The sequence below is a fragment of the Zea mays genome, chromosome 4 (assembly GCF_902167145.1).
Source record: "Zea mays cultivar B73 chromosome 4, Zm-B73-REFERENCE-NAM-5.0, whole genome shotgun sequence".
NCBI lineage: Eukaryota > Viridiplantae > Streptophyta > Magnoliopsida > Poales > Poaceae > Zea > Zea mays.
In genome coordinates this window covers 243493232-243504553 of record NC_050099.1, presented here as the reverse complement: position 1 = coordinate 243504553, position 11322 = coordinate 243493232, and the positions used below count along the sequence as shown (strand labels likewise).

General features: G+C 44.9%; 1 protein-coding gene across 1 annotated transcript; it reads left to right on the top strand.

The window, feature by feature from the left end:
• The first annotated feature begins 4280 nt into the window (after positions 1 to 4280).
• On the top strand, positions 4281 to 9519 carry LOC103654871 (putative autophagy domain family protein). The gene is made up of 5 exons (XM_008681689.4): positions 4281 to 5931; positions 6287 to 7949; positions 8058 to 8275; positions 8364 to 8577; positions 8913 to 9519. The coding sequence occupies exons 1-5, from the start codon at positions 4964 to 4966 to the stop codon at positions 9267 to 9269; spliced, it is 3420 nt and encodes a 1139-aa protein (XP_008679911.1). The 5' UTR covers positions 4281 to 4963; the 3' UTR covers positions 9270 to 9519.
• Positions 9520 to 11322: the final 1803 nt, after the last annotated feature.

Sequence of the window (11322 nt, the reverse complement as noted above, 5' to 3'; positions counted from 1 at the left end):
CTCCTCTCGACTTAGAGAGACGAGGAGTGGGAGTTGAAGTGTTGGATTTGTTCGACCTCCTCCGAATCATAATCCTTGTCCCCCTTCTTTGGTACCAGCGCTCCATACTCAACAATATCCCATAAGCTTTTGTGGAGTGAGGTTAGGTGATGCCTCATTTTATCACTCCACATAGAATAATCTTCACCTTCAAACATAGGTGGTTTGCCTAATGGGACAGAAAGTAATGGAGTGCGTTTTGAAATGCGAGGATAGCGAAGGGGCATCTTACTATACTTCTTGCGCTCATGGCGCTTAGAAGTGGCGGATGCCGATTCCGAGCCGGAGGTGGAGGGTGACGAAGAGTCGGTCTCGTAGTAGACCACTTTCTTCATCTTCTTCTTCTTGTCACCCTTTCGTTGGGACTTGATGGAGGAAGAGGATTCCTCCTTGTGCTTGTGGGCGGACTCCCTTGAATGCGTTCTCCCCGAGCTTGCGGACTTGTCGCCGGTCCCGATCTCCCTCATGGCGGATGCTCCCGACATTACTTTGAGCGGTTAGGCTCTAATGAAGTACCTGACTCTGATACCAACTGAAAGTCGCCTAGAGGGGGTGAATAGGCAAATCTGAAATTTATAAAGTTAAAGCATAACTACAAGCCGAGGTTAGCGTTAGAAATATAAACGAGTCCGAAAGAGAGGGCAAAAAACAAATCACAAGCGAATAAGAGCGGATGACACGGTGATTTATTTTACTGAGGTTCGGTTCTTGCAAACCTACTCCCCGTTGAGGTTGTCACAAAGACCGGGTCTCTTTCAACCCTTTCCCTCTCTCAAACGGTCACTTAGACCGAGTGAGCTTCTCTTCTCAATCAAACGGGACACTAAGTCCCCACAAGGACCACCACACAATTGGTGTCTCTTGCCTTGATTACAATTCAGTTGGAAACAAGAAAGAAGGAAGAAGAAAAGCAATCCAAGCGCAAGAGCTCAAATGAACACAAATGTGTCTCTCTCTAGTCACTAATTAGTTTGGAGTGATTCCGGACTTGGGAGAGAATTTGATCTCTTTGATTGTGTCTTTGAATGAAGCCTAGAGCTCTTGTATGAGGTTTGATGGCTGAAAACTTGGATGCATTGAAGTGTGGTGGTTGGGGGTATTTATAGCCCCAACCACCAAAAAGAACCGTTGGTGGAGGCTGCTGTCGTATGGCGCACCGGACAGTCTGGTGCGCCACCGGACACTGTCCGGTGCGCCAGCCACGTCACCAGGCCGTTGGGTTCCGACCATTGGAGCTCTGACAAGTGGGGCCACCGGACAGTCCGGTGGTGCACTGGACAGATCATGTTCACTGTCCGGTGTGCCTCTAGCGCCTGCTCTGACTTCTGCGCGCGCAGCCGCGCACTATAGCATTGCAGTCGACCGTTGGCGCTTGGAGCCGTTGCTCCGCTTGGTGCACCGGACAGTTCGGTGCTACACCGGACAGTCCGGTGAATTATAGTGGAGCGGCCTCCTGAATTCCCGAAGGTGGCAAGTTCAGAGTTGAGCTCCCTGGTGCACCGGACACTGTCCGGTGGCACACCGGACAGTCCGGTGCGCCAGACCAGGGCAGCCTTCGGGTTGTCTTTTGCTCTCTTTATTTGAACTCTTTTCTTGGTCTTTTTATTGGTTTGTTGTGAACCTTTGGCGCCTGTAAAACTTATAATCTAGAGCAAACTAGTTAGTCCAATTATTTGTATTGGGCAATTCATCCACCAAAATCAATTAGGAAAAGGTGTAAGCCTATTTCCCTTTCAGAAGAGATGACATTTGTCGTGGTTTTTGGAACCACGGAACAATAAGATTTGTGTTCGGCGGGGGTGTTAGCGCGGACGCACTCCGAATGGTGAGCTACAGGGAGATCGAGGGTGGATCTGAGGCAATTTGATTATACTAGTTCATGCTAGAGCCCTATTCTAGTGTAGTGTTGATCGTGGTATTGATTGGAACATGTTACAACTGGGTGCTTGTGTGAAGTCGTGGAGATGTGGGATGATGTTTGGATGGGGGTTGTCTTGCCCTTTTATAGTCCAAGTGTAGATGTTTACAATGAGGACTTGTATTATACTGTGGTGGAGTTCGACCTCCCGCTTCTGGGCCTTGTGGTCCCTATGGTATCGTATGTTGGGTCGCGCTTCTGGGCCTCATAGCCTCTATGAAGTCGTCGCCGAGGCGTGCGCCGCCGTACCCCCAGTATGGCGTCGCGTATTGTCCTCTCCCGCTATAGGCTCTATTTAGACGTGGCGGTGCCTGGCAGGTTCTGTTGAGTCAGCTCAAGGCGTGGTTTAGGGATGTCTTCAGTACAACTTCATCTTTTGTCATCCCCTAGCGTCATCTTTCATCATGTGTAGATGCACACCTGGTACGACGTATTGCCCTGTCCCCTCTGGTATATGGGTCACTGTAGAGATCTAGATGCAGAGGTTTCTATGGCCACGGTCGTCCGGTTCCGTGGGTCAGCAGGGATACGTATCCGTCGTCGTGCTTGACAGAGGCCCCTCGGTGTCGTTTCTACGGTCCGCGTGTGGCTCGGTGACATTTCGTCGTGTCGACGTGACTTAGTATTAGGCTGACTCCCTGTGAGAGCCGCCTATCGTCTCGCTGGGTCGCTTGGCGGGCAGGTTGGTCGGCAGCCTTGCCTCGCTGGGTTGCTCGGCGGGCGGGTTGCTCGGTAGCCTCGCCTCACTGGGTTGCTCGGCGAACATTTGTTCGGTGGGTCGGTCCACTTTGTGCACCGTCCTCGGGTGGTCTTTTGGGCCTTCCCACCGAACTGCTTGGTAGACGGGTCGGTTTTGGAGGTCTTAGGACCTTCTTTGGGTGACCTGTTCCTAGGTTCCCAACAACATTGGTGGGCTTGGCTTTGGTGCCGCATAGCAGTGATTAGAATTGTGGGGTTTATTCAAAATATGATATGCATTTATGTAGGTTACATGGTAGTATACAATGACATGTTCAAATAAAATATAATTTGAAACATGTTTAAAGATAGATTCAATTTAGACTTTATTTGATTACATAGAGATTGAAGAGGATTAAATCTATTTTTATTCAATTTTAACTACTTCCTTTGTTCTAAAATAAAATTTGTTTTACTTTTTAGTTGATTCATACAATAACTAATATATTTGTTTATATATGTGTTTAGATTTAGGGTATGTTTGGTTGGGCCGTGGCTGTGAAAAAGTTGTTGTGTATTGTGAGTTGTGGAAAAAGCTAATGTGTGCTGTGAGGTGTCAAAAAGTTAAAACCGTTTGGTGGAAACCACTAAAAGACGTTAAAAGTTTTTCGATATATGTTTTCACAATTCTATCGAAATTCACTAAAATCAGGTCTAGATGTGTGCTTCCAGTTTTGGACTACGAAAAAAGTCAGTTTTTAGAAAAAATTGGTTCTGAATCCCCTTTGATTTGGCTTTTACGGGGCAAAAGACAAAGCTAAAATTTTAAATCAAATACAAATTTATTATCATCTATTTAAATATAGATACGAAAGTCATGACTAAGGGCCCCTTTGGCAGGGCTCTGGCTTCTCCAAAAACGGCTTTAGCTCTGGCTCACGAGGTGAAACCACTTCTTTAGATGAGCCAAAGCTATTCTAAAAATCATTTGGCAAAACGGCTTATAGGTTGTTTTTCAGAAAGACCCTTGTATATGTATATCTCTCCTGTACGTGGGTAGGGATTGAGGGGAGGACCAAAAAATAATAATTTGGACTGGTGGGAGGGCTATTGTGCAAAAATAACGTGAGCTGAAGCCGGGTGAGCCACTTTTTTTGGCTCATGCCCTCTAGTTCATTTTGGAAAAGCACTTCACTGGTGAAGCCATTTGAAAAAGAGGTGTTTGGCACAACTTTTGCATGAGCCAGAGCCGAAGCTGAAAAATAAGCCCTACCAAAGGGCCTAATATTTTACGACGGTGGAGTAGAAAAAAATTGATCTCTCTAATCCTTTGCAAATCGAAGGAGCCCTTAAATAACTCCTTAGAGCATCTCCAACAATGCCTCAAACTAGTGCCTCAAATTGAAATATAGGGCTCTACACAAGAAAAAACACTCCAACAGTGTCTCAATTCAACAAATTTTGTCAAAAAACTATAGGGCACCTTCTCAAGTGCCTCAAATATACTACACGCTGTCCTATAATCTAGATTTAGGGCTTTACTGTTGGAGTGAAGTATTTTATTGGTGCCCTAAATTCTATAAAATTTACTTATTTTTAAATTATAAGGCATTTCTATAGATCACGTTGTTGGAGATGCTATTAGCAACTGCTAATATATACACTATACTACGCCTCTGCCCTCCCCCGGGCCGCGGAGTCCAGACGGTAGCTTGGTCCACTTCTCTATTCTCCTCCGCCGTCCTTCCGTTCGTCTCGATGCTAACGCTACTGCTCGTCATTCTCCCTTCCCACACGTAGTAGAAAAAAAAACCCATCCATCCCGCTTCCTTGATTCAGCCTAGGACGACTGAATCAAACCCATACGTGATCGGAGGAGTTGGATTGCCTCCCGCCTCTCGGAGGTCGCTTCCATCTATTAATCAAGAAATTCCAAACTTCTCGCCCAAATCCGTGCGGACTTGGTGAAGCAGGGTAAATTGGGCCAGGAGACGTCGGTCCCGGCCACGGAGTCCCCCTCCCCTTCAGGCCGTTCTTGTTGGGGGAGATAAAAGGATTCGGTGCGTCTGATCGGAGGCGTGGGAGAGAAGGCCTCGGCAGACGTTGTTGGCTCGTGCTCTTCTTCGACGGACGGAGGCTGTCGTGCTGGAGAGGTTAAAGTGTTTGGTGTTTCGTGTTGAACTGTGCGCGTGCGGTGGTTGCTTCGTTTGGTGGTATATGGTAGAACTGTAGATTTTGATCTGGACTGCGTGAAGCAAAAGAAGGGAAAAAAAAAAAGAAGATTCGGTTTTGGAGTGAAGTTGTGGCTAGTCGGGAATCGCAAGGAAGATGAGTTCCGGGTCGGCGGTGACAGGCGGTGGTGCGGAGGAGGCGGCGGCGGTGCCGCTGGGGCAGAAGCTGATTGTGCACGTGGCGGAGAACGGCCACACCTTGGAGTTCCAGTGCGGCGGCGACACGCTCGTCGAGGCCATCCAGCACTCCATCCAGCTCCACTGCGAAATACCCCCTGCCGATCAGCTCCTCCTCTGCGGCAACATCTCCCTCGACGGCGCCAACGCGCTCGCCACCTACAAGCTTCCGCGGGACGACCGTGAGGTCTTCCTCTACAACAAGGCCCGGCTCCTTGCGGACTCCCGGCCCCCGGCGCCGGAGTCCCTCTACATCCCTGAGCCAAATATTCCTCCGCCGCCCCGGCCGCAGGGCTCACCACCTTCGGACGCATCTGCAGACCCCGCGCTGAAGGCGCTGGTATCCTATGAAACAAGATTCAGATATCACTTCCAGGTCGCCAATGCGGTGTATCAATCTAGTTTGGCAAAATTTGAGCTGTGCAGGCGGCTTCTGCGGGAGGGGCAGGTCCAGGAGCGAGCGCTGGACACAGCAGGGAGCAACCTAGAGCACACATTCCGGAAACTCTCACAGAGGTATTCAGAATTTTTGCGGTGCTTCACACAACAGCACCGTTCACATGTTGAGATGCTGGCCAATTTCGAGAGAGATGTGCAGAAGCTGCGTGCTGTTAGGCTGCACCCAGCCCTGCAAAGTGAGGGGCGGCATTGCTTGATGGACCTTCTCAAGGAAAATGACCTGAGGAAATTGGCTGACGAATGCTTCTGCTCACATAAGAAGTTTGAGGTTAAGGTGTCACAGCTGAAGGCAAACTTCTTGGAGCTGAAGAAGAGGGTGGAAGGCTTATTCCATGCCATGAGCTCAGGTGGGTGCAAGGATGTTGAGAAGCTGATAAAGGAGCACCAGGGAGTCATTGGTGACCAGAAGATCATCATGCAAGCTCTAAGGTTAGACTTAGCATTTGTTACTCTGGGAATTATTTATTTGTACTATAAGAGGTTTGGCCTGAATAATCTAAATGGATTCACTATACTAATTTTTTTTTTGAAAGAAAGGAAAATGGTTTAGCTTGGTTGTCTGACTAATCTATTATCATGGAGATAGCAGGCTTAGAACTTAACAGTGCCATTTTTATGATTTTCTGTTTCTGCAGTTAGAAATAGCTTATCAAGGGACTTGCTTCTTTCTAACTTATTCATTTGCAACTGAAATATGTGTTGTTAGCAGCCAATTCTTCGATTCCCCATGTTTATGTTACATCATATCATAGTATCATATGCTGAAAACTCTTTTGTCTTGCAGCAAAGATGTGGACACCTCAAAGAAGCTTGTTGATGACTGCTCAAGTTGCCAGCTATCTGCTTCTCTCCGTCCTCATGATGCAGTCTCAGCGGTTGGCCGTATCTACGAAGTGCATGAAAAGGATAACTTGCCCAGTATACGGGATTTTGATCAGAGGCTTACAAAATTGCTTGAGAAATGCAAGGACAAGAAGAATGAAATGAATACTTTGGTCCATGTTTGCATGCAAAGAGTAAAATCTTCTCAGATTAGTATCAAAGGCATGATGAGTGAACTCGTTGCATTCCAAGAGGTGATGGGTCATCAAGAAGATTTTGATAATCTGAAAATAGTCAGTGGCTTGGGTCATGCATATAGAGCTTGTGTCGCCGAGGTAGCCAGGAGGAAATCGTATTTTAAGCTGTATACTGGATTGGCTGGAAAATATGCTGAAACGTTGGCAATCGAGTGTCAAAACGAGAAAACAAGACGAGAGGATTTTCATAGGACATGGAGCAGGTACATTCCAGATGATGTCATGTGTTCCATGGGACTCTTTGATTCTCCAAGCCAGTGTGATGTAAAAGTTGCTCCTTTTGATCTTGATCTTCTTCCCATTGATGTTGATGATGTGGAAAAGCTTGCTCCCCAGTCTATACTGGGTTCTTTTTTAAAATCTGAGAGATCACAGCTAGCAAAGCCTTTGCTAAGCAATTCTACCAGTGGAAATTTGAACAAATCTGAACAACATTCTCTGAGTGCTGATGATAAGATGGATTTCCAAGATTTTCTGGGGGGCTATGATACTATTGACATTGCAGGAACTAGTAAGTTAGAAGTGGAAAATGCCAGGCTAAAAGCAGAACTTGCTTCTGCAATTGCAATTCTCTGCGGTGCTGGATATGGATATGAGTCTATTGACGAAGGGCAAATTGATGCTGTATTGAAAAAAGCAAGGGAAAAAACTGCTGAGGCACTTGCTGCAAAGGATGAGTTTGCTTACCAGCTTCAGTCATTGCTCACTGCAAAGCAGGAAAAATGCTTGGCATATGAGAAGCGGATCCAGGATCTTGAGGAACGCTTAACCAACCAGTACATGCAAGGTCACATGGTGTCGGGAAGCAAAGGCATGTCTGATTCCCTGCTTTCTGCATTTAAAAGTAATGAGTGCAACCTGGATTTATCTGAAGGCAGGCAACCCCAAATACGTGATGAATCAAGTGTGGCCATGGATGAGGTCTCTTCAACATCTGAACAGCCATCTAAACAAACAGAAGGTGGCGATGAGAATATGACTGACATTTCGGGTGCACTGAACTTGCAGTTGATCGATTCAGCAGCATGTACTAATCTGGATGCTTTCATGACAGAACTGCCACGTGATAATGAACACAAGATTGTAAACATCAATAAGGAAGGACACATGTTGACACAACTTACTATGGCTGATACTTCTGATGTTCCTATAGAAGATCCTCTTAGCAACTTAAACTCAAGAACTGATGATCATCATGCCCTAGAGTTGAGGGATAAGGAGCTCCTTGTGTCAGAGCTGCAAAACACGCTTGATCAAAAATCAAAACAGTTGGGTGAAACTGAAATTAAACTTAGTGCCATGATGGATGAGGTTAATTCTCTGAAGAAAGAACTTGAACAAACCCGGGGCCTTCTTGATGAATCTCAGGTTAGTCATAAAAATCTATGATAACTCCACTGCTCTGTGCAAATCGCAATGATCACCTTCCATATTATTTCTGTGAATGTGATTCTCCCTCTACATATTTTGATGCAGATGAATTGTGCGCACCTTGAAAACTGTTTACATGAAGCAAGAGAAGAGGCCCGAACAAACAAATGTTCAGCTGACAGAAGGGCTGTTGAGTATGATGCTCTGCGGTCGTCTGCTTTGAGGATACATGGTTTGTTCGAAAGGCTAAATAACTGCATCACTGCACCAGGTGTGACTGGCTTTGCAGAGTCACTGCATTCTTTGGCTGCCTCCTTGGCAAGGTGTGTTACTGCCATTCACATTTTTATTGTTCATAGTAAATAATCTTGAGGGGACAGATATGATAAAATATCCTCTATTTCGTTCCAGCTCTGTAAAGAAGGATGAAGCTGATACCACTGTTCAGTTTCAACAATGCATCAAGATCCTGGCGGACAAAGTTTATTTACTGACACGACAGAGTGCTGAGCTGCTAGAACGCTATTCAGCTATGCAGGCAGTACATGGAGGTATCACAAAAGAGCTGGATGAGAAGAAAGAGCTGATTAAGAATCTCTACAATAAACTTCAACAAGAAAAACAGGTTTGTCTTTTAGCATATGTATCCATAAATCCAGTACCAGTTACTGTTCTTCATCAGATGAACAGCACAAGGCAAAATTTCCATCGTGAATATGGTAAAAAATGAATTCGTCAAAATCATGATCTGATTGGACATCAATATACTCATGAGTTTTGTTACCTCAATTTCTGCATATTGAGTTGTTACTACAATTTCTGCATCTGAAGTTTTGTTACATTAATTTCTGCATCTGGCAATGAATTTCCATGGCTGATGGGTAGAAACTTTTACAATTTTGCTAATTGTGCTAACGAGCAAATTTGCTATGGGTGTCTCCTGGAAAACTGTTTTAACAGGCCAGCAAAGAGAAGATATCATTTGGTCGGTTTGAAGTCCATGAGCTTGCTGTCTTTTTCCGAAACCCTGCTGGGCACTATGAGGCGATCAACCGGAACTGCTCAAACTATTATCTGTCTGAGGAATCTGTTGCCTTATTCACGGAGCAACACTCGCAGCACCCAGTGTACATAATCGGGCAAATCGTTCATATTGAGCGGCGCGTAGCGCGTCCAGACCAGATGGGAGGAGCTCCACGCCCTGATAGCAGTGGCGGCCATCGGTCGCCCGCATCCATGCTCAACCCCTACAACCTACCTGGGGGCTGTGAGTACTTCGTGGTGACTGTTGCCATGCTGCCTGATGCTGCCAGTTAAAACAAAACACCTTCCTGATCCTGCCTGACAATTGGCTGTTGAAATGAAGGGAGAAAACTGTCAAAGTGTCAACTGTATATATACTAAAATTTATTGCCATTTGACTCTCAATTCTCAGTTGATTCCTCAAGTGTTGTTTGTATGTATGGTCATATTCACTGTGTAAATAAACTCGGCTACTAATGCTAGGCATCTCTTCGTTCAAACTATTTATTCTCCTCAATGCCAAATCACATACTGATTTTATTAAGATAGAGTCTCTTCAACGGGTCATTAAAATAGATTTCCATGATTACCTCCACTTATCATTCTCAAGCATCCTATATCACATCAGCATCCTATATCACATCAAAAACTTTTTTCAGTCTCTTTTTTCCTCGAACGCCGAAGGCAATGATCATGACTTCGTCCTCTGCCTTCGTGTAGGCTCCAGCAGTGTGGTTGCCTCAACAGCCTCTAGCCAATCGTCATTTGGCTCATCAAATTGACTTCTATACGGAAAGTGTATCTTAGATAAACCAAACCACCTTTTTTATGTTAATAAACCAAACCACCTTGGTTGTAACCAGCAGCAGTTTCTTTCGGCATCTTCCAGTCATTCACAAGAGGCCAAACCTTGTAAGCAATGTGTTCCTATACCAAATCTCTGGTACCGATGTAAGTGCACACGGTGTTGAAAGCCATTAAGCACGCTTGCACTTCATTCCTAATTGCAATTGACGACCTTCTAATGTCGAAGCGAGGTCATATAGGACGTTGAATAATGCCACTCACATTTTCCCTCTCACTCAGATCATTCTTCACATAGAACCATTGTTTCATCCAAGAGCCCGGTCATTTCTTTCGAAACGTTGGCACGTGATGTCTTGCGTCAGAGCGGGGCACAAAGTTGTAGCACCCGAAGTTGTTATGGAACTGCTCCTTCCCAGTTGCCTTCGTCTGGTAAAATAATTCATGAATATTACAGAAGCACCTGACATCTAGCTCTAGCCCTTGGCTCCTCATAGCGCAAATAAAACCCCCACTTTAATCAAAGCTTCAGGAGTAAGTTGATGAAGGTATATTTCAAATGTCTTTCAACCAACATCTTGTGCAATGGAAAACGAAGCCCAGCCTTCATGAAACTTTTAAAAATCACTACTTCATCTGCTTCGGGAAGAGGAACGGTACTCTCTCCTCCAGCCCTCACAATGGATATATCGTAAAAATACTTTCCCTTCATCCCTTCAATTTGTCCTTGTTTAACACTGGACTTTCCAAAAACAACATGACTCAGTCTCCATAGCCGATCTTCGGCATCTTCATTTCCACTTTCCACATCAAAGCTATCACTGTCGTTGGAATCCCCAGATAGTCCAGCCAGCATCTCATTAGTGATTTTTTCAACGTTGGTCCTTTCTATTGCTTCGTAAAAACCAGCAGGTGTGGGGTCTATGGTCTTCTTATCTTCAGTCATTTCGATGATGATCACAACAAATGTCGAAGCTCACAAAACAATTACGCTTACAAAAAAAGAAGGCTAAAATGGAAATCACAGCACAAAAAGCTAGATGACACGAAAAATATTCACAGCGCAGACCTCTATATATATACTCAGAGCTCCACTGATCGGCGAGTCACACGATTCAGAACGACTCACTTGGTATCTATTCCAAAAAGGGAAAATCATTTCGAAAACCCTCTTGAAAGCTAAGGGGAGAATTTCTTTTGGGGAGCTTTTATTTAGTCAAAGGAAAAGCATTTGAAACAGGGAGATGAATTTCAAATCTTGAAAATGCTTCTTGAAATCATATTCTTATACCTTTGACTATTTGCAAAAGAATTTGAAAAGATTTTTCCAAAAGATGTGCAAAATCAAGCAAGTGGTGCAAATGTGGTCCAAAATGTTAAATAGAAGAAAGCAATCACGTTTATTCTTAGACATACGTACAAAGTCTTTCAATTGGTTTAATTCTAAGTAACCTATGCACATCTATCATAATTATAAACTAGTTACATTTCTACACTCTATATTTGCTTTGGTTTGTGTTGGCATCAATCACCAAAAAGGGGG